General features: G+C 36.9%; 1 protein-coding gene across 1 annotated transcript in view; it reads right to left on the bottom strand.

The window, feature by feature from the left end:
* DNAH11 (dynein axonemal heavy chain 11) overlaps positions 1-27,381 on the bottom strand; it is a 270,126-nt gene that overhangs the window by 229,888 nt on the left and 12,857 nt on the right. Inside the window, 9 exon segments of the mRNA XM_025046892.1 lie at positions 732-1,124; positions 1,283-1,387; positions 3,738-3,933; positions 4,475-4,599; positions 4,913-5,050; positions 9,621-9,737; positions 16,541-16,708; positions 17,919-18,152; positions 24,719-24,930. Of these exon segments, the coding sequence (XP_024902660.1) occupies positions 732-1,124; positions 1,283-1,387; positions 3,738-3,933; positions 4,475-4,599; positions 4,913-5,050; positions 9,621-9,737; positions 16,541-16,708; positions 17,919-18,152; positions 24,719-24,930 (1,688 nt within the window).

The following is a 27,381-nucleotide window of genomic DNA, read 5'->3' as shown; positions in this document are numbered from 1 at the left end:
TACAAAATCTGCTCCACCACAGTTCTCTCTGTATCAGTAAAAGGAAACTCCATTCTTCCAGGGGATCAGACCAAAAACCTGAAGTCGTTCTTGACTTCTCTCTCCTCTGACTTGTCACAGAAAATAGACCCTGTTGGCTCCACCTTCCAAAAACATCCAGCGTATGCCTGCTTTTATCACTACCACTCTGGCCCAAGCCATCATCATTTCTCACCTGGATTATTAGAATAAACTCCTAAGAGTCCCTCTGGCTAATGTCTCCTTTCTCCTCTGTGGTTTATACTTAACAGGGAAAGCCTCTGAGCAGACAGTCTCTGGCTGCTATTTCCTCTCAGAGTAAAAGCTCAAGTTCTCATTCTAGCCATTCTTAGGAGATGACTGAGAGGGTTAGAGGAGATGTGAACAAGATAGGTGGACGCATAGGCACTCGACAAATAATGGTGTTTATTAGCAGCATCCATAGGAGGATGTAGCCATGACAAAGAAAAGGATCCCATCTCTCACCTTTCTGTTTCATCAAACATCTCACGTTCTAACCTCCTCCCTCAAGAATGAGAATAGTGAGGGCTACAGAAATTGCAGGCAAGAAGTGCAAATTCCTCCATTTTCAATGCTTAACAAAAAGCTCCTTCAGGCCCCGGAAGAGTTCTACGCTCTTAGGTTAAATATTTTGGCTCTTTTCTAAACTACACGAAGAGATCTATGCATTTCAGAACCTCCAAAGCAGTTACCTCTACCAAGCTGTGTATCTTGCAGCCATCTTCGTGGATGAGCTTGTATTTTTTGATAAACAAATCACCCTTGTCCTCCAAAATAAAGGCGGCCTCCCTTCTGTGCTCTCTCCTGGCCAGGAGTGTGCACTCGGCCCACGCCCTCATGGTTTGCTGGATCACTCTGACGTTATCCTGTGTGCGCTCAACCCTGCGCTCCAACTCCAAGGTGGCTGTTTTCACCCTCTCAATGTATCCCCAGCAGTCACCCTGCCATGTCAGCGATGTTGCGGCTGCTTGCAGTTGCTCGTCCACAGCCCTCAGCTCATCTTCGATCAGAGGGTATTCAACCCCCAGCAGAGTCTGTTTCAGCTTATTATATCCTTGCACAAGAAGTTCAAGGTTTCCGATGTACTGAGCAAAGAGAACCCCAAAACAAAAAAAAATGCCAAATATGGTAAAACTACTTTGTCAACCTTAGAAGCATAAAAGTATCCTAAAGTCTACATATTAATAATTAAAATTCAAAATATCTCTATTGCAGGTATGCCCTAATATCTAAAAACACAAACCTTTAAAATAGTGTCTCTCTTTTTGAAGATGGCTAAGGCTGAATCTGGTATGCCCGATTTCTTCAGCATTATGAGGTATTTCACTTCCCTTAATACGGCCACTAGCTATTAAAAGACAATCGAGAATAATTACATATTTTAAGAATATCATTCTATTTTAACACAAGTTAAAATCAAAACACTTCAAATTTCATCCAACGATTACTATATTTTCAAATTGTCAGAGGCTTTTGTTTCACATGCTTTTAAAAAGCCACGATCATATATATTCCATGTGATGTAAAAGTACAAACAATAAAGGTATAAATCGGTGACTGCTGGAGAAAGAATTCAAGCAAAAGGCAGCAACATATGCACAACAAGATCTAAAATGGAAGGCCATAGATAGACCTCGACCTTTTCTCAGTACCATTAGTTGTTATGCTTTTATCAAAAACACACATTTGTTCCAATGTGATTGGTATACTAGGGAGCAGTCTGAACATACCACATAATGTGTCTTTGCTTATCTGAAATTTCATCAGCAAGAAATACTAGGTAAATGCTAAAAACTGCACTCAGCTTTTAACCACATGGCTTAGGAATATGCAAAATGCTCATGTGCACATACCTTTAACATACACTGGGCACCTCGATCACACGCGTGTGATGAGCCACACCCATCCACTACTGTTGGTACAACTTTCTGTCTGGTTTCAGACAACCCTCCTTCCGCCACTTTCAAATAATGCACAAGTTGCAACTCTTCTAACACCCATGTCGTAGGCAAACTTCAGGTCTTTTTCAAGGAAAAGTGTCATATTTATTGTAGTATTTATGTATTATTTAAAATGTGTAAAACTATACTAGTTTTTTCTAGGTTCTTATTTTTCAATGTACCATTGACAAGGTTTTTGAGTACTGTACCCCTACTCACCATTTTCCCTATAAGTCCTATACTTTTAATTGTGTAATCTTTAATAGCACAGTGATTTTTAGGTATGTATGTGTCATGTGGCCGAACTGACTTCATCCTTACATCACAGGTTCTGTGGAAAAGACCACACAACATGCTTAAGAAGATAAACCAGTTGACTGCCTTAGGATGTTGCTCCTAGGTTAACTAGTACAATATATTTTGGGTTTATAATCTATATTTCATGTGCTCATAATCCCTTCAGGTAGAATCATAGGACTTATCCCTAAAGCATCTCGGGAATTTAGTTTCTACACATTGGTTTCACGAAATCAGAAGGTGGGGAAATCCTCAGTTCTCTAGGTCATATATTTATGTATGTGTGCTCAGGTTTATAAAACTAAGTGATGGTGTTCTTTATAATATTTTAGAGAAACAGATCAGAATACAGTACAGATTATGACTATAAAACTCAGTGAGGCTAACTTTCCCACTTCCTAAGGCATATATTCGTACTGCCATGAAAGATAGGGCAATCACTAAAAATGAATACATAACCTCCGCTAGATGGAAATTCAGCCAGATGTTTAACTAATACTCTTTTTCTGTAATAGCAGCTTACAAATAGATGTTCTTATATACTTGTTCTTTCCTGTAAAGCATATTCATGTAGGCGAATAAAAAAGAAAGCTTAATTTGTAACTTCTATTAAGCTATCAGACTTAGAGATAGGTCATTTAAAATATATATATATTTATCATCTACATTTACATATAGTACACTATATGTATATATATATATACACACACATAAGCATATATATAATTGCTATTAAAGTTCCTATATTTTCATTATTACATAACATGTAATGAAATTGTGAGGAGATAAACATTCAGAAAACAAGATATTTCTCTGCTACATTGTTTATTTATGGGATAACAAAAGATCTATTCAATGAGGGTAATTTCCTAAACATTATTTAATGGTTAATATTATTTTTGGCATTTATATGTTGTTTTATGTTTTTTGAAAATTTTTATAAAAATTACCATGTTTTTAACTAACATATTTGAGTTTATTGTCCACTCAAAGCATGACAAAAGTTTTTTTATTCCATATTTCCTATGGATTCCCCAAATCTTTACTTACATGATGAAATTTGAATTAACAAAAAATACTGGCATATGTACTATGAATATAATTCAAGTCAGAATACATCTAATAAAAGACTAATGATTGCATTCAATTGAGCTAACATTTATTAAGTATTACTAAGTGTCAGACACTGTGCTAGAAACACAGAACACAACGATACAATGAAATAGACTCTACTCTCAAGTAACTCATTATCAAGTGAAGACAGAAGTGATAAATAAATAAAGATGAGGAATAATAAAGAGCAATGACTATAGAATTTGGGAAACAAATCTCAAACGCAGACTTACTAGTTGTTTTCAGTTATATTCTTCACAGCACTGTCATTTTCCCAAAAATAAAATATAAATGACTGGAGCTATCAGATGACATGTATAAAACATCTTAAAAATATCAACCCCTTACCTTTGGGTCAAAGTTGACACTGAGAAGACCATTTATGGCACTGAATTTAATCAAGGGTTGATTCAAATTGAACTCACAGATTTCATTCACGTTACTTTTCCATTCATTAAAGATACGATTTTCAAATTGGTCTAGCAAAGTTGTCATTTCAACATACTTCTGATAAACTGAAGCATCATCAGGACTTTCCAATAATCTGTAGGAATATGGTTTTTTTTTCTACTTTTTTATATGTTAGATTTCAGAGTAACACTTTACAATAATATACAAAACAAAATATAATAAAATACACTATAAAAAATCAGGAAGAGAAACATAAGGACCAAATAACACTATGAATTGTCTTTGCCTTAAAAGACATAGTTATGAAATAAAAGAAACGCCAAAGATTTACTTAATGCCAACAGCAACAAGTTACTAACTCCTACAAAGAGAAAGATACAGAGCTCTGCAAAATAGAAGGAGTGCTAGTTACTGGAGAAAGGAAAAAAATAATAGAATACTATAAACATATTGTGGGTGAAAAGAAAAATGAGAAGAAGAAAAGAGCCCTGAAAACATAAAAATATATTAAACATATCCTAACACCATGGGAGTGAATCCTCCTCGATGAGCCTGGCCAATGAGAAGAGTTACAGGCAAAAACTCTAAGCACTAAAATGAACAGCTCCTGCCCCATGTAAAAACTGCCTGAGTCATTAGGATAATTTTACCATGAAATAAGCCTGGCTACTTACAGATACTGGAGAGATGCAAAGTTTGACCAAAACTTTTGAAGTCGTTCAAGGACCTCTTTAGCCCATTTGATATTTCCTGAGGTAAATGGCATATTCTTGTTAAGAACTACATTTCCACGTTCAATCTGTAAATCGTTATTTCGGTGAAGAGGAATAAAGGGAATGTTTAATCAGAGTACACGCCAACCTTGTAAGCAATTGCTCATTTTGGTACTTTCATAATACAAATATATAAAATATATGTTCAGTAAGTTGATTAGTAGAAGAATCATGATCCAAAAGCAGGTTCTTCTTCTCCATAAGGAAACCAATTAAATAAAAGCACAAAGCCTCAGTGCCTATATTTAATCTTTAGATATCATTAAACGCAGCCCTAGTTGAAATCCATCACCCACACAAATGAAGCTGTGGCCGTGCTCGACTTTAACCCCTACTTACCTGTTTCACGTGTTCGTTATACAATTGCTTACACGCATCCAACTCGGCATTAAACATGTACACCAGTGTGCTGTAATGTGGGCTGAAAATTTCCATGACAACTGGTTTCTCTAGAAAATTCCCAAATACAGTCAAAAGCTATAAAAACCAAAGTTAAAGAAAGGTTAAGAACCATGGATTTTTTAATACCAATACTCAGCTCACTATCTCCCCCATTAAATCTCTTGTATGACTAGGGATAGAGCAGAAATCTATAACCCTACAAGAATCCTGCAATAGCTCCAAACCTAAAATGTATTTTTCCAATAAAACAAATACTAAATGTAAAGTAATTTCCCTTCCTCAGCAGAAAATGAGAAGCATCAGAAAAGAAGCTGCTCACAGGTAACACTACTTCCTGTTGGGTGCCAGGAAATGTTTTAGAAGATGCTTTGTGGACATAAGAACAAGGTTTACGTACTCTATCTGTTCTTCCTTCCTACCATATATTCTTTAGATACAGAGTATCCATAGCAAGGACTCTAGGTCACATCATTAATAATTATACCAGATGCACTAGTCACAGTGACTGTCCTGCCCATGGCAGCCCACGCTCCTGTCACACCACCCAGCCACCTCCAACACAGCAGCAGCGACCTGTTCCTATTCCAAGGACAACTGCTCCACAGGCAGACAGTTCCTTCAATGTGAATGTCCTGGCTCAAACTAATGTCATGAGCTGATCAAATTCTCTTTCAAGAATCAGGGCATGGTCGGCTGAACCTATGCTGGCAACATTTTGAGTGAACAGAAACTACTAGCAAGCAGAGGAAGCCAATGAGTAGGGAGACAGAAAAAAGCAGGAACGTGGTGGACTGAAACAGGATCGCGTTACCAGCAAGCAGAAGAATGAAGGTCCTCAGCCTCCTCTTGCTCAGCCCATGGAGCCCCCTAGACCCAAACTAACCTTTACCATCAATTTCCCTAAAGCTTAGCCTGTCTGGTGAGCCTACGCTTGGATTTCCATTAGCTTCCTGTCTTGTTTTCTGCCCCACATGGATTCTTTTGTGTGCTAGCACGAGACAGCTTTCTTTGCAAGCAAAACAATGTAATTAAAACACTTATTTCTGTATAAGCAATGTATAAGCACTGCATTTTAAGGGGTCTTAAAAATGCTATTATCACATATTCCAGATGAAGCCGAGTAATGGGGAAGGAGTAACTTGTCCGAATTGACACAGCCAGTGGCAGAGCTGGCAGTTGACACTGGGCAGTCCACCTGAGTGTGGCATTCTCTGTGCTGCCTCTCATCAGCCATGGTGTCATTTAAAATTTTGTTATTTGCTTACTCTGTGTAGACTTCATAAAATGTTAGTTATTAGGCCTGTTGTATAGATGTTTTCTCTGAAATAAAAGATATCTTCTCAAAATAACTAAATATAATTAAGGTGATGGAAAACTATATAATACCAAGGTTTGCACCTTGTTAGGGATGAGGCAAAAGAGCTGTTTTTCCTCTTAGGGAAATAAGTATTCCCCCAAATTTGTGTTCTTTAAAAAAAAACAGCTTCATTGTAAACATATTGCCAATAAGCTATACTCACTGAAAAATATCAATGTAATGAAAAAATTATACAAACTGAAATGTAAATCTAACCATACCTTAGAGGCCAATTTAGACAAATACTCTCTGGCACTTTTTCTGGTAATAGTAATTATAATTACTGGAGAAATTGCTAAATACTTTAAAATCTGCTTGGTTAGCTGCTACCTAGCAAAATGTAAATGATTAACTTTTTCTTACAACTATTGTTTTCTTGAGTTTGGATTTCATGTTTAAATTCAAAAGTAAATATTATCTCATAGACTTAACAAAGAAATGTACTCCAAAGACAGTCAGGAAACATTTACAACATTCTTTTTCAAACACTTATTGTATCGACCACAATTGAAACAGTACCAGAAGCTTCCCAGCTACATCTCATCCTGCCTACCTGATTATGCTTAGTGAGACTTAACTAAGTGTAAAAAAAGAAAGACAGAGAGAAAATGTTCTTTGGGGACATTGTAAAGCCAGAGTAGTAGTTTAAAAAAAAAGAAAGAAAGAAAGAAAGAAAAACTCAACCTTTTAGGCAGTATACATTATCATAATTTTTCAGCATCACAGATATATAGAAATTACTCTCCAGGATGAGAATAAAGGTCATTTGAGCCTCATTTCCTTGTCATAGTGGAACTAAGAGCTATTTTATGAAGAGTATAGATATCTTTCTTCACATTAACCTCAGAAGATAAAAGATGGACTTCCAATCTGTGCTGTTTTCTCTAAATATCCCACTTGAGATCTGTCAGATTTCTCTGAATTTTCTTCTACTTCTTAGTTTCATTATATAATTATGGCTTTCATAATACTGTTGCCATGTTCAAGTAGTAAATGTTTATATTTTTCGTAGGTTTGCCTCTTTCAAAGATTGTTGCTGCCTGAACTATATACACTTCATGATTTTATAGTTTTCAATTACATTGTCCGAACACTTTTTTAGACACTTTGTTAGATATTTCAGTCTACTTTCATGTAGGCACACTGTAAATTTTAGAGAAAACATCCACTAGTATTTTGCTTTGTTCTGTTTTTTTTTGTTTTTGTTTTTGTTTTTGTTTTTTTTTAGTGAATGCCAACTCATATTGTCTGAACACTTTTCTAGACACTTTGTTAGATATTTCAGTCTACCTTCGTGTAGGCACGCTGTAAATTTTAGAGAAAATATCCATTAGTATTTTGCTTTGTTTTTGTTGTTGTTATTGTTGTTGTTTTTCTTTTTTTTCTTTCTTTTTTTTTTTTTTAAGTGAATGCCAACACTGTAGGCTCTGAACTATAGTTTTATTCTAGAGTAGAATAATGTTTGGTTCCAACGCCCTTCCTGGCCATGTCTTTGCTAAGAGCAGGCACCGAATCACGGTCTTCAGAAAACAGTTTGCAAATATTTACTTCTGGGGACTCAACAGTAAATGGTCAGAGTTCATCACCCCCACACCTTTGGTAAAAACCGTTTTCTCCCTAAGTATGCAACGCTGTCATTTCTTCTTCTGACACCACTCGCCCAGTGGTTTCCTGCGTCATTTCAGTACTGACTACCAGTCGGTCCACCTAACTGCGAGCAGTTAGTGTCTGCTTTATACAAGGCATTGCAGAAGGTGACCTAAATATAACAAAAACTGTAAGATGATGAAAAGCTTAGAGGGCAGGAGCTCATCTTATGTTTCAGGAGATGGTACAAATATATGGAAAGTTCAAGAAAAATACACGACAATAAGAGATAAAATTGTTTAGGAAAAAATCTGGCACATGCTAGAATAGAATCTATATTAATGGTTGTGAGAAGGGGAAGAAGATTTGAATTAGAAAAGGTAGGAGCCTTTGTAACTAAGGCTTCACTCCACATTCTTTCTTCCAGTTATTTACAGAAATATTGACAAGTAGCTCCAGTAACAGAAAACCATAGACTACTACGTAGCCTTTAAAAAATAATATTGCTCAATTGTTATAAAAGGAAACATTTATGATTTGGTGATGACCAGAAAAGGTTGCCAAAGAGGATCAAAATATGTCATTTTTTATCAGAGAAATACATATGCATATCTAGTTAAAGACAAAGTGTGGCAGTATTAAATATAATATTTCTGAGAGAGATGAAATTACACGCTTTTATTTATAACAACAGGCTATGTATTTTGTCTAACAGCATCTTGGTTTCAACCAAGAGCTCTTAAACAAAGAAGTATTTGATCTTTGTGAATTCTCTATATTAAAATCCGGGGGGGCGGTGGGGGGCGGGCTTCACCACCATCTGACCAATTCATTTGAGGGTCAAAACTAAACAAATATATAGTCTGTCTGTTCTATTGTTTTGCACTGCCATTTTCAACGGGTTGTGCCCATGATTCTCCGGCTGTGTTTCTCGTGGTATTAGAGCCTCAATTCCTCTTTTGGGATGTCATCTGAATTTATACGTGATTTGCAGTTCTCTTCTTTGACAAGCAAGTTTCACCTGATGTCCCCATTCCCCATATTAAAAGCTTTCCATTTGAGAGGACTATCAAGATGCTTTTTTTTTTCATGTAACTCTTAATTCATACATATCATATTTCATCAATTCTATGACATTCTTTAATGTTTTGACAACTCTGAAATTGGAGTACCTTATATAATCAATGGCATAATTTTTGACATTTTTCTTTATTGATACACAAAATAATAGCATGTCTGATAATCAATGGTAATATTCTACCTGATGAAACCCAGTATAGAAATTGCTATTTATTTCAGTCACAGTAATAAAGTGGGCAGGTGAACCCAACATATGTAAACAATGGTAAAGAAAATAAATCTTGGAATTAACGGATATTTTTCACTCTCACTGTGGCTTACTTGTGAATCGATATCTCATAGGCCATGCTAAATTTGCTCTAAAGGTAATGAGAGCTAAAACATTGTGAATGCAAGAAAACATCAATAGTTAAATGTCCTAAAACTGACCATGTTCAAAGTAGACTTCATTCTTCATTAGTACATTATTCAAAGTTTCTAATTCAACGAGCTGAATACGAAGAGAATGTGACTTAGTTAATAGTTTACCTGGATCAGAAAGGAATGTATTCAATCCTTTCATCTAACAGTCTAAATTATTCATTAGTAAATTATTGTTAGTATAGCTTCTTCAGAACTAACCTTAAATGCAGCTTCTAAACCATTGCAGTTAAAGAAACCTTCACAAAGAATCGTCCCAAGCCTTCTGTTGAAATCCAAAGTTTTGGACTTAAAGACAACATAATCACTTTCAAATTCCTGTAAAATTCAGAGTAAAATATCAGTTTGCAGGAAAGAGTCCAATAGTGAAAATAGCAATCGCATAAGCATAACATACCTCCCCGTCACCCCACCCTAACTTTCTGAAAGAATTTATTTTTCAGAGCAGGATTCCAGGGAAGATCAAGAAAGAGCTACATGTGATCAACTAACTGTTCAAATGCCAGCCCTCTAAGAACACTGAAGTTTAGTGCCGTCGGCCCATTTTTCGCAATTCTTTTCTCCTGTTCAGATCCCAACTTCAGTACTTTGACTCCCAATCTTTCCTCCTCCAAATCCATTTTGATTATAAACAAAAGGGGGTCAAAAATATGGCGACAGAAGGGTACTTGACTCTGGGTAGTGAACACACAATGCAATATGCAGACGATGTATTATAGAATTGTCCACTTGAAAGCTATATAATTTTATTAACCATCATCCCAATAAATTTAATAAAATTAAAAAAGAAAAAAACTTTTCAGAAAAAGAAGAAAACAGAACCCATTCTCACTATAATTTTAGTATATCTATAAGTTTAATAGAAAGTTTTTGTTTTGTTTTTCCATGGAGCAGAAAACCTACCAAGAAATACTTTATTCAGGAGAGAATATCACAGGAAGCATCATCAATGATAAAGATGAAACAAAATACTCTTACATTTTCCTAGTGTCTTATTAATATGCCATTAACAACCCCAGTTTCCCACTGATGCATAACCACCCACTCTCATAATTAGAAAGCATGAAACAATGAAAGAATAACTATCATCTGCATAGCATTGCAATTTATAGTCTTCAGTGAAGAAGTCCCAGAAATTCAGAAATATTTTGAGATTTCCAGTCAAGCTGCCCCTGGAGTGCACGCCACACATTCATCATAACGAAGTCCTTTGCTACCTCCATCAACTGACCCTCCACCTATTAATAATAACAGTAATAATAATGATAGCTAACATTTACTCAGTTTTCTATTCTAAACACTCTATTAACTCAATCCTCACAACACATGATGTAGATAATATTTTTCCGTTTCATAGGTAACAAAAAAATTCTAAAGAGTTAAACAATTTTCCCACAGTAACACCACTGGCAGATGGTGGGGCCAGAATTTAAAGCCTGGCAACCTGGCTCCGGAGCCCACACTCCCACCATGATGTTTCCATGAAGAAACACGCCTTATGCTGAACTGAGCACACACTGAAAAGAGCGTGACAGCAACGTTCTAGAGCGCTGTGTAGACACCAGCATGCTACATTCAACATGAAGTCTCCAATTCTCCTGACTTAGAGCCAGACGGTCCCTTCACTCAAGGATCACTGACTTTTAAAAATAAACACAACTTCCCAACAAGTTGTAACATGCCTATCTTATTATCTCTCTTCTCAGTATGTCAACAAGGAACATACGCGTTAAGATGATCCTCAAACATTGTTTGAACACTTAGTAAATAAACAATAGAAAGAGGAAAAAATGCTAATCTCCATCCTAGGTCTCTCTCCGTCTATCCCAAACTCTTTGCTCTCTCTTAGTCAGCCCAAATTCAGAACTGCCAATGGTACCTCCCCACTTGGAAGTACCACAGATAATTCAACCTTATCCTGTATATATCTCCTCACCTCTGATTTCTGGTAAGAAATCTGCTATCATTCAAATCATTTTTCTCTTGAGTCCTTTTCTTTCCCTCTCACTACTTTCAAGATTTTTTCTTTATCTTCAGTTTTCAGAAGTTTAATTATGATGTGTCTTGGTATGGATTCCTCCGGGCTTATCCTTGGGTTTATCTTTCTGCTACTGGTTTCAAATTTCCCCCTTGAATCTGTAGGTTTATGTCTCTTGCCAAATTTAAGAAGTATTCAGCCATTATTTGAGACTTTCAGCCTCACGGTCTGTCCACTCTTTTTCTACAACTCTGATGACATGAATGCTAGATATGTTGGAGTCTCACAAGTCCCTGAGGCTATTTATTTTGTCTCAGTCTATGTTCTGTTGTTCATACTGGCTGGTTTCTGTTGTTTCATCTTCAACTTCACTGATTCATTTCTCCAGCCCTCCATTCTGCCACTGAGCACAATCACTATGCTTTGGATTTCTGTTATATTTTTCAGTTCTACAATTCCCATTTGTTCTTTATATCATCTATTTACTTCCAGAGAATGTTTCTTTACTGAGATTATTTTTTCATTTCTTTTGAATATGTTTATAATAGCTTGTTGACACATTTTTAGCATAGCTCTTTAAAATATTTGTCAGATAATTCTAATATTGTTGTCATCTCAGTGTTGCATCTTTTAGTTGTCTTTTTTCATTCCATTGAGATCTTCCTGGTACTTGGTATAATGAGTGATTTTCTATTGAATTTGGACATTTTCATATTAGGTTATGAGACTGGAGCTTATTTAAACATTCGGTTTTTGCTGGCTTTCTCTAATACTGATCTAGCTTCATTACTGTCAAGCAGAGATAGATGTCCAGACTCTCCACTCGGCATCCATTAACACCTAAGGGTGGGGAGCTCCTTGTTATGGCTGGGTGTTCCAGTTCCCCATGTGGTCTCCACAGATGTCACAGTGCAGGTGACCTGATTACCTATTGGCCACGGTGAGAGTCCCGACTCTCTACCAGGCTTCCTCTGACATCACTCTGGTGGGGTAAGGATGCTGCTGGGTGAGGAAAAAATCCAGGATTCCCACATGTTCTGCATGGACGCCCCAGAGAGTGAGCTCATTACTGGCCAGTGGAGATGACAATCAAGGCTCCCTACTAGGCCATCTCTGAAGTCCAGGTCCACCACTTGGGGAGGGGGCGGTGGGCTGGGACTCCTTGTCACTGACCGGGTGTAAGTCTAGGCACCCCATTGGGTCTTCACTGGCATGGATGGGGTCAGGCACAGTTTCTTCTGCGGTGTTTGGCTAGACTAGAGACATTATGGTCTATTAGTTTTCTATGTTGCTAGGCTATCCTTTTCTTGAGAGAGACAAGGCATTTATTGGGACTTTTCATGTCTGTGCCCACTGATGAATCCAGATTGCCAGTATCTTCAGCTCCAAGTCTGAGTTATTTCAGGCAACAAGAGAACCCAAGAAACTCATCACCATGTTGTCTTTTGGGTCCTGAGGTTCCTAGTCAATCTGCTGCCTTCTTTTCACCCTTGGAGTCATCATATGTTTGTTTTATATATAGTGACCAGTATTTTAGTTGTACTTAGTGAGAGAAATAGGGGAAAGTACATCTACTCCATCTTCCTAGAAGCATAAGTTCCTAAGTAAATTTTTAAAAAATGATATCTACGCTACTTTAAATAACATTGAAAAAAACAGTACATAAATACAATGGAATAATATACAATTGCTTAAAAAAGAAGCAGGCAATGCTACTGTAGTAACACAGAATGAGACAAAATATTTTAATGGACAAAAGCAAGGTATAAATAATGTGTAGAGGATGCTATTTGTGCAAAGTTTCTGTACAAAAGAATATATACACACACACATACATGCACTAAATATCTCTGGAACATTATATAAGAAATACATAATAGTAGATGCCTTTGGGGAGAAAAATGGAAAACTAAGGAAAAAGGCAGTGGGGTAAGAGACGAAATTTTGTAGGTTGCCTTTCCAAAAAATAAATAAGTAATGTTTTAAAATAAATTTTATCTTGAAAAATAAGGAAGCAAGCCATAAAAATCTTATAGATGACTAATAAGAAATTTATATAGCTAAAATTCAAAAATGCTACATATTGTTAAGAGCAAAAGAATTAATAGCTCAATAGACTGAAACAGAACAGAGGACTAACTGCATGAACTGGAATGCAACCTAGTATATATTAATAACTACTTTAAAAAATATATTTTAGATTCTGGTATAATGGCAGGCTAGGTATTGGTATCAACCGTTCCACTGTAAACTAGCAGGAAAAAGGGACAGCATCTTGAATTACCCCACCTCAGGGCACAGGTCTTAGAGTGAGTTCCTCCAACTGCCCCAGACGAACTTACTTGCTTCATTTCAACGAGGATGCAGCAAACACTAAAGAGTTGGAGTGTCAGTGATTGAGAGTGCTGGGCTCAGGGTTGAGAGTTCTGGACTGGAATCTCTGTTCCACTCCCTGGAAACTATGTCATCTCAGGTAATTTACTAAACCTCATCTGCTTAGTGGTCACACTCAGGGTTACAGCGAGAATGGCACAGGGATGTGTGTGAAGGTTTGCCACATGCCTGGCACCCCTCGCTTGCTCAGTAAGTTTAATGAACTCCGATTAACAGAGACTAAGTGGAGCAAAGGGGCTATCTTTAAGACGAATAGCTTTAGTTATCTGGAGAATTTTATTCAATCAAGTAACACCTCAGAATGTCAGCAAAGCAAAGCTGCTGAGCCTAAAGACTCCTGACAAGCTATTAAACATAAACGATTAAGAAAGCAAGTCTTTTGGCAAGTTTGACATTCTAATGCAATATCGTTGTCTATATTCACTAATAATAAACCTGCTAGAAGACTAGAGCTGAATGATTCTGACCACTAACAGCAAAGAGTAACTATTTAACGTGATAGAGGCGCAAACTACGACACAATGGCAATCATATACAGTATATAATGTACTAACTTTGTATGCCTTAAACTTGCATAAGGTTATAAGTCAAATATATTTCAATTTTAAAAAAATAAATAAGAAAGCAAGTCTCTGCCCGTAATTGTCTAGACCTCAAACAATCCTTTAGAAAGTCAAAAAGAATACCTAAAGTGACCTTTCCATTCAATATTAATAATTGAGAAACCCAAAACCATTTTATGAATGCACATTATATAAATGGGCCACAGTGGCAGACCTCCTGCCATACCAGCGAAGGTTCAAAGCCTGATTAACAGGCTTGAGATTGATGAAGAAAGAGAAATAGCAGCATTTCCAAAAGAAAATTTCCAGGGACTATTTCTTTAATTTAGTGGAACACATTTAAAGCATTTCCATACTAAAGTGCAGGGAGGCTGATCATGATACACTCGGCTGTTCAGTTGGCACTAGAGTAGATTCGGTGGGGATGGGGGAAGGCATGGGGGTGTATGCAGTGAAAGGGGAAGGGATAATACACCTGGAGAAATATACTAAGTTGGAAGTAGTTTGCTAAAATTGTGTCTCATAAAAATTACCAACTTTCATCTTAATGATTTCATCTTAAAAATCAGTACAATGAATTCAGCTAAAAAGCACCAAAATAAACAGCTTATTAAGCAAAAATTACACTATTCTGAGGCAACATTGATAAGCAGGACACATTGAAAAGAAGCAAAGGTTTTCTTCAACATAAGCATACCAATTAAGTTAACTTTTAGTTAATTCCACTTTGATTTCAAGGAATGACCAAAGTCAAGGAACTTCTAGATTCTATTCTAAGAGAAGGGAGATAACAGAGAAGGTGCCGAAGGGGAACTTCAAGGACAGGTTGCTGATGACCTGCAGGTTGGAGGTAAGCCTGGGCCATTTTATTTGCACAATAAATGGGGCTCCAAAATATGAAATACCAAAATACAAACATGTATGCATATGTATGTCAAGAGCCAAAAACCTTTCTATTCCTACATGTTTGTAACTGTGCTGTTCGGGGCAGACACAGGGATAAATTCAGGACCTTTGGGGTTGCCAAGGCAGTGACATCAGCTAAACCGTGGCCGCACTGTCTGAGACTCGGCCAGGTTTTGTAACTGTGAAAAATTGAAGACTCTCTTGCTACTCTAATGTACCTGGGGGCCCTGTGGCCACGGGTCACACCCTCATCTGCTCAGTTGCTCAGGAGAGCTAAGTCCAGGTTTCCCGAGGGTCGAGGGTCGCACTCCATCCGCAGTCACTGACCACCTGCCAAGTGCCAGACTTTTACAGCCCCTGGAGCCAAGCTCAGGCTGTCAACACCACAGTCCCAGGTCCCAGGTTCCTCCTACTTTTCCACAAATTAGCAGGGACACAGAATGGCAATGTCCTCTCACCATTTACGCCACTTCCCAAAACCCGGCTATGGTTCAGAGGGATGGAGTCTGCCTACCGCATTCTTAAACACAGCTGACTACAGTATTTGTATATTTCAAAGAATCGATTATTCGGCCAAATAGAAACACCATAGTGAATAAATTCACATTCCTTATAAAACAATAAGGATGAGAGCTAAATCTTTTTTTTTTTCTTACCCAGGCTTTGCTGTTCTTGGCAAACCACTAAAATAAAGCTATTTTTATCCTAGAGCTGCAGGGACGCTCACAGGTAACTCCCTGGCTAGTAACATGCTAGGAGTGACAGAAAACAGAAGTGGCTTAAATTGGAAAGCTTCCTATTTCCAGAGGTTGAAAATATGAAATTGTAAATAGCTCTAAAGAACAACAATAAAAAATATGAGAGACAAAATATACGTTAATGATATATGTAGTGAACAGAGTGAAAATAAATGTTCAAATAGACCAAAAAAATTATCTAGTGATCAGGAAAAGGCTAAAAATAAAACACACAAGTTACATGGCATCAGATTATCAGATCAAAATCACTTAATGTGGAAGGGCCCTTTTCAATATATATAATCAAGAAACAAATCCAGACTGAGGTCCACTGTTATATTAGAAACAGTTCTAAACTGAAAATACAAAGGCCTAAGTCTTGGTCCCTGATCTACCACTAAGAGACTTCAGACAAGTCATTTAACCTCTTTCATCCTAGAGAGGTTGGACTGGACGGTACCTATAATCACCGTGACCCATCGTCATCTCCAACTTTAAAAGTATCAGATTCCACAAAATAAAAACACAAAAGTACAACATTACCATGTTATTGTAATCAGATGGGTTGTAAGTGCTGTGCTTAAAAATTTTACAAAGTTCCATAAATTCTTCATTCATCTTGTGGATTTGTCCATTTAAAATTGCTCCCTTGGTACCACCAAATTCAAGTCTCTCCAGTTTCTCAAATTCCAATACGGTGACAAATATGTCCTTTGTAAAAACATACAACAGTAAAGATACTTTACAACACCTTGACCGGGAAAAGAACATTTTAAAGTTTCAAAAAAATAACACTTTCAAACGCTCAAAATCCACACATTAATGGACACTTACGTAACAAAATAAATACTGATTTAAACAAAGTAACTGCAATTTTTAAAATCATACTCCCATTTTCACATTTATTGAAAATTATCTAGCAGTACAGGCAAATCTAACTTAACATAGCTAAACATATGACTCTAATTTTATATCCTTCTAATCATAAGTCAGATCCCCAGGTAATATCTAAAACTCATACTTTCAGCAGCCTACACTTTGCTGTGAATCAGATGTTTCTCACTGAAAGAGAGCTTAAGAGACTCTAATGAAAGGGTGATGCAAGCTGCCTGTAGTGACACATTCGGCATTCAGACTTTAAGAGGAATTCAGGCTGATTACGTGATAATTAGAATTTTCAAAACATAAAGCTCTAATTTTCAATGAAATTCAACAAATCTTATATCAACGAAAAAGCTCAAACTTGCTAGGAAGAGCTTTACAAAGAAAATAAGGTAGTGTCACTAGTTCAAACTTAAAAAAAAAAAAAAACCTTAGCCAGTTGGCTCCATACTAATAGGTGTGTGCATGTGTGGACAAGTGTGTGTTCATTCAATGTTTGCTTTTTAGGTATTTAAAATATTATACAGTGCATATATTTTCATGTTTTTTTATTTTTATGAATGGTTTTAATATTTTAATAGCATAGAATATATATTTTTATACTAAAAGGTAGTATGATATTTTAGATTTTATCACATGGTTCTCAGGTATGAAATCTCAATGTCAAACATTAATCATATACAGGAAAAGGGGGATTCGTTTACAGCTTCCTGATTTACAACTGTCTTCCAGGAGCTTAGTAAATTATAAATGAAGGGTCAGTGGTACATAAAAGGATTCACTTATACTAAGTATAATAAAAGAATCAAAAATGAATTTAAAAAAAGAATCAAAAATGAATTTAAAAAAAGGTCAAACTAAAGCTTTAAAACTATCTTTACAGCACTGGTCTTATGAGTTCATCATGAGAATCACTAAGAAAACAGACCTCCCACCTTCCACCCAAATATAACAAATGGTTCCCTAAATCATATAAAAAGCTACAGGATTCTTGAACCCACCTACAATGTGAATAAAGTACAAGTCAATATATGAATACCTCTATTTTCATGAAACGGTCAAGAAATTTGTCAAATCTACAGAACACCAGATGAGACTGGAAATCCCATGGTTTCAGCTCCTTGTCTCCCATAAAATACTTTGCCAATCCTTTTCTATAGTTGAAAAAGGAGTTTTTGAAAGTCTCTAAGATGTTAATAGCCACCTGCACCTTTTCCAAGGAGTCTTCAATTTCTCCTTTCAAAAGGTCGTCAGGTGAAAGGTAAGCTGTTGCCTAGGATTTAATGAAAGGAAATCATCAGAAATATGTTTAAGAGTTTTTTACAGAAAACATGTTTCAATTTATTAAATTTTAACGAATAATTTTAAATAATAATGTCTTGTATTGGGCCAGCAATGCTGAGACAGAAAGCAGATTCTTGAAATTCAGGCACCTGTATATATTAATCTATAGAATATTAGAACTTCTGGATTTATACATTCTTGCAATAACTAAATGTTGCTAATCTTCATAGATATGACCACTGTGTAATCAGAATTTGCATGGATATTCCTACCAGCAAATATTCTACACAATGTTTTTTTCATATAAAGAAATACATAAGCCGGGGGAAAAATCTATCAGACTATGGATTTTACAAATATGGTCACCTTACCTGACAGCACAAGGTCACTTGCAAAGATAAGAGCTAATATAGGTGGGTTAACTATTGGCAATTCTTTGAAGTTAGCAAACTTCTCTCCTGGGGGCTGAAGCAGCATTATAGGACAAAATCTAGATGACAGATGCCATAAGAACTAGTTTTGAATAGAGGAAAAGGAAAGGAGAAAAGGATTAAAGAAAGACATAGATTTATGCAGCGCTAGTCAGACTCATAGGACCATCGGCTAGGTTCCTTCCAGTTCTTCACTTGCCATATTTGTTATGAAGATTCAAAATTCTCCTCTTTAAGGATCTCAAAAACCTATAAATTTCTAAAGGTTTTTGTGTTTATTATTTCTTCCTGATATAGCTTAACCTCATGTAAATTACAGTAAGTCCTCACTTAACATTGTGGATAGGCTGTGTGACTTTAAGTGAAACAACATATAACAAAACCAGTTTTACAATAGGCTAATTGATATAAGCAAGAGTTAAGTTTCTACGGCATCTCATCAGGAGTATAACAAAACAATGCTGAATGAAATGAAGCTAGTCGAGGACCTGCTATGTAGGTTTAAGCTGTGTGCCTCTAATTTTGTGGTTGCTTAGAAAGTTGTTAGAGATCTCAGTGGAGAACGTAATGAAAGCCGTTGAGCTCACCATAGCAGATGAAAGGATTTTTTTCCCTCAATATTAAACATATTATCCTCCTCTCATTAAGGGCTACAGTTTTACATGCAATATAGACACTGCACCACAAATTTGTAAAGTGATAAGAAAATCATTCACTTAGTATCTAAAATCCCTGATTAGAATCCTTCAAGTTCTAGCTGTAGATTCCTAATCTATTCTCTTCTCAGGCTGGATGGAAAATCAACCTCTGCAGAAAAGCTACCAACATTTCACACAGCACAGGGAAGAGAGCTACCCATAATCCCTTAGCAATGTGTTTAAAACAGTTTACACTTTGGGATGGGCTAGGGATTCCAATACCTTTATCTGTATGTATTCTTTATTATGAATATGTCCTCTTAGGAAGTGAAAAATCTATGACGATCACTCCATTGCCTTCTATTTCAGTACCGCTTGTGACCTAATTACTTAAATCTAAAGTAACTTTCCTTGGTCAAGCCATCCTTATGGTCATCCATGTGTTTCTTGGCTGACCCTCACAAAGATGAGAATCACAGCAATTAACTTTCTGTTCATACAGCCCACTGTTGAATAAGACCTCTGAATATCCCAGATTATAAAACCCACTGTATACTCTTTCACTGGGTAGCAGGGTATGTGAAGGAAAAAAAAAAGCATCAGCAAGGGCAGGAGACCTGGCTTTGACCCATCAGGTACCACCAGCTGGTTTTGTGACATTTGCTAAGTTGTTCCAGCATCTTAGTTGCCTTATCTGCAAAAGGGGAGAGGTGAGTTGAATGAATCTCAAGATCCCTTTTAGCTCTTAAGCTCTGAACTATTCTCTGCTCCCTATACTAGTTCTCTGGAGCAAACCCAAGCACACCAGCTCTCTGCATTCTCTCATACTCAGTGGTATCGGCACAAACCAACAAAACCACTCGATTTAGGATGAACTGGTCCCACTTCAGAGGCCTTATAAACTAAACCACTGCTAACCAGTTTATTTATCAATAAGCCAGTTAATCAATTATCAATTAAGCAATTTATCAATGATATTACTAGCTTGACGCTTGTGTCCCAGCTTCTCTTTTCTCTTTTTCATGTCTTTTTATAGATTCTTACTTTTGCTCAACTGTGACACCTCTAGTTTAAGTTCAACCTCTCAGACTGAAACCCTTCCTCACCTAGTATCTTGAGAATGTCAACACCCATAACAGCAACACCAAGTCATCGAATAGCAAGGGTGGTGAGCCGAGCATGGTCAAGAAACCCAGCGACTGGGCAGTAGAGTCAGGTTACCACAGAAACTTTTGAAAAAGAACCCACTATCAAGGCTCAAGTGTATCATCGTCTGAGGAGGACAGATGATGCCTTTTATGTGTATGGCCTAAATGACCATAGTAACAGTCCCTGTGAGAAACAAGTGACAAGAAACACATTTGCTTCTGAAGTAACAAAGGCTGTCTGATGGCTGGAACGTCTAGAAGGATCAGGCAGACAAAAAAAAAAAAATAAGTGAAGCAGATTAGTAACAACAGCAGGCGTTGGAGACCATAGTCACCTGGACAGCAGGTGACCCACCTAGAAGGGCACCTGAGGCTCTCACACCTGTGCCGGTGGGACGGCAGAGCCAATGCAGTGAGATCTCCGACTTTTCAGTGGAGGCTGGAATTTAAATGAGAACTCGATTTCATTATTGGCAACAATTTTAATTTTAAAACACTGTGCAAAATAAAAGCACTGCATTGACCTATAGGTTGAATGCAGCTGATAGACAGCCAGCTTATGATCGCTGATGTAACACAGTCAAGTGTTTGAATGTTTCATAAACACTTGGAGGCCAATAATTTCATGGAAGCAAAGTACCTGAAAGTTACATGAGGAAATACAATTACAGAAAGCACATAAAATGTGTAATCACATAAATTATGCAAGGTACAAATCAAGAAACATTATCACTATATAGATTATACACACGCGCGCACACACATACACACACACACACGCACACACATAATTACACCAAGATTTTAAAAAATGATAATGCCCAAAGCTGGCAAGTTAAACTAAAACTTTCTACACATTGATAAGAGCAATGCAATTGATATCATTTAAAAAAATTCGTAAACATTAAACATTGTTCAAAAGCCATGTAGAGATCGTACCCTTTGATCAACATTAGGAATTTATGTTAAGCCAATTATCCTAGTTAAGAAAAAAGGATTTTAATGTCAAGTTGTTTTCTGCATGTTGTTTATAAATAGGAGAGGCTGGAATCAATCAAATATCCAAGAGTAACAAAATCCCTTTTCAAGCTAGAAAAAAATTATATGTAAGATAAAATGCATAATTATACATAAGTTTGAGAGAAAATAAAAATTAAAAATATTGCATTTCAGGGTAATAGAACCACAGGACTATTTCCATTGTTATAAATCTTATGCAATGAGAATATAATTATTATTAGTACACATAATTAAAGATAAAATCATTTTAAAGTATGGAACATAGCATTCTAAGAAAGCCGTCACTTATAAGCTAGTGATCTTGAGACAGCTCTTTATCTCTTCTGGATTTCAGGGGGTTTTTTTGTTGTTGTTGTTTTAACTTAAAATAGATCGACTGATATCATCTTTGCCATAGTGTTGCTATGAGGACTGAATTTTTGAATTTCTATAAAGGGCTTAGAACTGAGTTCCTGGCAAATAATAGGCTTTATATAATATTTGTTGAATAAATGTTAAATAAAATTAGACAGCAATAAATTGTGAGGGGCTGAGGAGAATTTAGTTCTTCAGGGAACCAAGATATGAAAGTTGGCTCACTTCTGACTTTTAATTCCTAACATGTTGGGGCACATTACTACAAAGTCCACTTGAAGAATCAAGGAAATCAGGTCAACAGAACTTTTAGACGAAAGGCAAGAACGGTAACTAAGGAACAGAAGAAGCAACATTATTTCCTTGGGAGCTTAACAAACTGTGGCTGCTGACACAGACTAGGGGCCAGGGATAATAGGTTTACAGGCTTATGGGTAACCAGGATGTCTTACAAGCCACGGACAAAAATGAATGACCACCTCTGGGGTTTATACACTACAGGACTTCTTCTCCAAATGAGCTGAGGATCCCTCAAAAGGGGTTTGGGAGAAGTGGTGGTTATAGTCACTGACCCTGCAAAAGGGGTCATGGTCTATCACGTGGAGATGAAATCATTAGGACCCAGGGCACTTGCTTACAACAGAGCAAACATTACGTTTACACAGAGGAGAAACGTAAGTAGAATGAAGCCAGAAGAGATGACAAAATATTGCAAAGAACTGACCTGTTATCTCCCATCAATACCTTCACCTCGCTTTGTAGTAATGTGCCCCAACTTTGCAGTAATGTGCCCCAACATGTTAGGAATTAAAAGTAAGTGAACAGTTTGGACCTAACTGTTATGAGCCTCTATGAAATGCCACACTGGACATGTCACTTAGGTTATCCCTTTTGATCCTCACAACAGTCTGTGGATGAGGCATTATCCACACTTACAGATGTGGAAATTGAGGCTCAGGGAAGTAATTCAACTTCTCTTAAGTGGTACAATTAGATTTGAATCCAAGTTGATCTGAGTCCAATGTCCTTTCTATATATCATCATTCCACCTCTTCAGAAGCAGAGAGAAAAACGTAAGCATGTTAATAACTCGATGTCATGGTTCACAACTCTTAATTGCAAGTCAGGAGACCTGTTCTCTAGTCTGGATTTCTCCTAAATTCTCATGGAAATTGAGCAAATGATGTCATCTTTCCAGTCTCACTTAATTCATTGAAAAAAGTATCAGGGATTGGGTTGGAACACAATTCCCAACCAGTTTATCAACAACATTATTCTCTTTATTGCTTGGAACAGCAAAGTTCTAATGCCTGGAGCCGCAGGAATTCTACACTGTTTGTCTTGACTGCAAGAAAACTTTCAGGGTTCCTAATCCCTTCTAATTTCTCTCACTATGTAATACAAAAATTTTAATTTTCTATATGAGCCATGATGTTAAAACCTCTGGGAAGCATTAGACTAGATCAGTGATTTAAGTCAATCAAGTTCCCCACTGTCCTCTAGCAAGAAACCCAGGCCTTTCTAAAATATCCATTTTGGCCACAATGATTATTCCGGGAATGGAAATAAAATGCACTGAGCCAGAACCAAAAAAAGGAAGAACAGCCTCTTTCCGGTGAAGTTCCTCTACTACAAGAATGTGCACTTGGGACTATAGAGAGCCATCTTACTTAACATGTCATGAGCGGCCGAGGATAATAAAGTCAAACACAAACTAGCAAAATGGAGGATGGTAGGAAGCTTTGAAATTATCCAGTCCCCTGGAACAAACTATTCCTAAGGTCACTGCATTCTTGGACTTTCCAGCCTCACATAAACATGTACAGTTTTTACTTCAATTTGTCAGCTGAAACTAGAGGAGAGCCAATTCTGGTGGGAAGCCTTCTTAAGAACTCAAAGGCTAAGCCGTATACCCAGATTCTGACCCTCTGGCATGTGTTTCACAAAATCTCCTTAGTGGTTCAGACACACACCCTGTTATGGACTGAGTTGTGTCCCCCAAAATTCATATGTTGAAGCCCTAACCACCGACGGACTGTATCTGGAGACAGGATCTTCAGGAGGCAATTATGGTAATTAAATGAGGTCATATGGGTGGGACTCTAATCTGATAGGGCTGTGGCTTTATAAGGAGAGAGAGATCTCTTTTTGCCATGTAAGGACAGAAAGAAGGCAGCCATCTGCAAGCCAGAAGAGAGGTCTCACCAGAACATAACCATGCGGGCATCCTGATCTAGGCTCCTAAGCTCCAAAACTATGAGTTACTAATTTCTCAAAATAAAAAGTCACCCAGTCTATAGTATTTTGTTACGGCAGCTCAAGCAGACTAAGACATCTGCAGCCCCCAGAAAATACTGCATATGTGCCCTCCAAGTATCCTTTAGGTCTCAAACTATATCATATTCTCTGATATTATGGACACAAGAAGAATGAATGTTCACACAGAAAGGAAGCGGAACAGTCCAATTTTTTTAACATTTCGTTGACTGAAGAGAAACAATTATAAACGAGAGATTTTTAAAGATCAACAATAAATCAGAATTCTTTTAATACAATTCCACCACTGGTTTTTGAGGATAATTCTTTTCTAGCTAGATTGTCTTACTTTACTTTCCAAAAGCCTTCCATCAGCCCATGATCCTGTGGAAACCTAACAGAAAGCTACAAAGTACTATGCATATCTGCCTTTTGGTAGAAACTGTCTTAAACCTCTTTAAAGAATGGTAAGACATTAAACAAAATCCAGTGACTACTTGTCTTTTGTATCTGATTTCCAATTTGTTGTATTTAGGATAAAAAATAAAAAACACCTGGACCTTATTAGCATAAAAGTCCTTTCTAAAAAAAGAAAGAAAAATTGTGTTCTGATTGTAGCCTGGATTTACTCATTCATCACTGATCTAATAAAATAAAACCTACCACATGGCAATGATCCTTAGTGCCCCTACTTTGAATGCTACATACCTGGTCAATGAAGAGATTACAAAACTCTTGCAATAAAACTATAATCCGAGCAGGTGTATTATAAAACTTGGAATGACTCCAGATCAGACAGATGGTGTGAAATAACGGGGCGATTAATACACGTGTGTGTGGGAATTCCATCTCCTGGAGACACTGAATGTGTCTCCTCAGCGGTCTCAGGTGAAGTTCCACATCCTGGGCTTCTAGGAGAGCTGATGAGAAAGAAAACCACCACTGACATGAGGCAGACTCTCTTTTTTTTCTCTTTTTTTTTTGTTCTCGTTATTAAATTCACTTTACAGGTTCAAGATAATACTGCAAAACAACATGGCTGTACTTAAATAGTAGAAAACCACCACTGACATGAGGCAGACTCTCTTTTCTTTCTCTTTTTTTTGTTCTCTTTATTAAATTCACTTTACAGGTTCAAGAGAATACTGCAAAACAACATGGCTGTACTTAAATAGCGTCCTATTTCTCTTTGTATCACTTATTCCACAATGGACACGTGACAGGTTTGGAAGGCTTTATCCACTGTCCGTCTGCAAATTCAGGTGAGCCCTGCTGTAGTCGCTCACACAGCACATGGAAATCGTGACTGAAGACTGGGTGGGAAAATACCATTACGGTCTAAAGAAATCTACTCAACCCCATGGAAACTCCGGGAATAAAACATCACTGTGAGGTTATTGTCTCTTTGGTTTGGATTACAAGCTTCATCACTAGAATGTTATTCCTCTTAGGTAGTTGGACTAGCATAATTTAATCATTTACTGTCTCATTCCAGTTTCCTATAAGTGTAGTAACTCATGCAGTGACTGAGAAATATTCTATTATATTATTAATCAAAATATAGCTTTTGAAATTCAGCATGGATGATGAAAATATTTTGGAACTAATTAGAGGTGGTGGTTGTACGACATCGTGAATGTACTAACTGCCACTCAACTGTACACTTTAAAAGGCTTATTTTTGTGTTACTGACTTTTATCTCATTTTAAAAAATTGTTAAGCATGACAATAAGAAACATTTTTTTAAAATGCTATATATATGAAGAAAAAGTTTAAACAGTTAACTATTACTAATTACTGCTTAATCTAATCCAAAATTTCTCTTGATTAAAATTGGTCCTTGTATAATGTGCCCCGAATGGATCTCTACCAGACTCAATTTTGCTCCTGGGCTACAAACACCTTTGATGAACTGAAAATGGACTTTATTTATGAAGGTAGGTAATGAAGTAAACTTTTATTTTCTGGTGTTATCCCAAAAGACTCCTGTCAGGGAAAAAACAAAAACAAAAAAACACCTGCCAAATCTTTTTCGAGCTGTCAGAGTCAGCTATACACCCATCCATGTCACTCTACTTGACATGTAACCAATCCATCTGTCCACCTAACATAAAGATCTGGGAAGGCAGAGAGGATCCTGGAACTATTTTGTCTCCCAGGTGCACTCCTGTTTTGAAATTAGTTTTTATCAATAATAATTTAAAAATTAAATAACTGCATCTAATCGGTAAGTGCCCTTAAAATGCGATAAGCACATCTGGTGATTTCACAGGGCCTCAAGTGTGTTTTTGAGACGGGCCTTCTATCTCTAACTGACCATGGCTTTGGGCCACATATTCTATGAAAAGTGTTTTCTTCTGAATCTTCAGACTATGTGCTCATAAGGCTCAGAGGACCCCTGGGATTCATTCCCATAGAGGGTTCATCCACAGAAAATGTTTGTCTTATACTAATATGAAAAAATATGAGGAGATTCTACTTATCGAGGACATACTTTACACTGTATCTTCAATCTAGTAATCCTCAGTCAGGGGAGGTTTTGTCCCCAGGGGTCATGTGGCAATATTTCAAGACATTCTCGATTGTCACAGCTGGGATTGGGGGAGTTGGCAGAGGCCAGCGATGCTTGCTAAACATCCTGCAGTACACAGAACGGCTCCCTAAAACATAGAATTATCCTGCCAAAATGTCAGTGGTGGCAAGGATGAGAAATATTGTTCTAATACTCACAATTCTGCAAGGAAGGCCAATGAAAACCAGAGGCCCAGCAAATTTAAGATGTACTGAGTGAATCTGGGATAGGTAACCAGACCTGACAGATCCCCAAGCCCAAAAATTCCCCCTTATCTAATGGCCTCAAGCAGAATTCATGGAGAAAACCCTGAAGAGATATCGAAACATTTTCAAAGTGGATTTTAAGTATTTCCTAGCCTTCCACATGTTATATAAGAAAAAATGTAAAATTTTCTAATGTTAGAAACAAACGATAAAAGTTATTTGTCCATATTATCTTACAAGTTTACCATTTAAATCTTCGGTATCACGTATATCCATATTTGCTTAACAAATGCCTAAAGAAGTATGAACAGAAATCCAGAAACTGGGGAAAGCTGTTACACCTAGGTGGGTTAAAACTGGATAGTGAGAGGACAAGGAGACTTTTCACTGAATATCTTTTTATAATCTCTGCTTTTTAACAACATGCATGTATTACCTGTTCAAAATTCAACAAACCAACTCTCCTCTCTGTATGTTTAATCTTCACCAAAACTTCAATGACGACTAAATGAGTGGTGATGCGGAACACATTCAGAGATTCTACTGGTGATAACTGGACTAAGTGTAGCCCAACTGTTGATTAGAAAACCTCG

Source organism: Pteropus alecto, unplaced genomic scaffold (assembly GCF_000325575.1).
Source record: "Pteropus alecto unplaced genomic scaffold, ASM32557v1 scaffold21, whole genome shotgun sequence".
In the NCBI taxonomy this organism is placed as follows: domain Eukaryota; kingdom Metazoa; phylum Chordata; class Mammalia; order Chiroptera; family Pteropodidae; genus Pteropus; species Pteropus alecto.
This window is presented reverse-complemented; position numbering and strand designations above follow the sequence as displayed.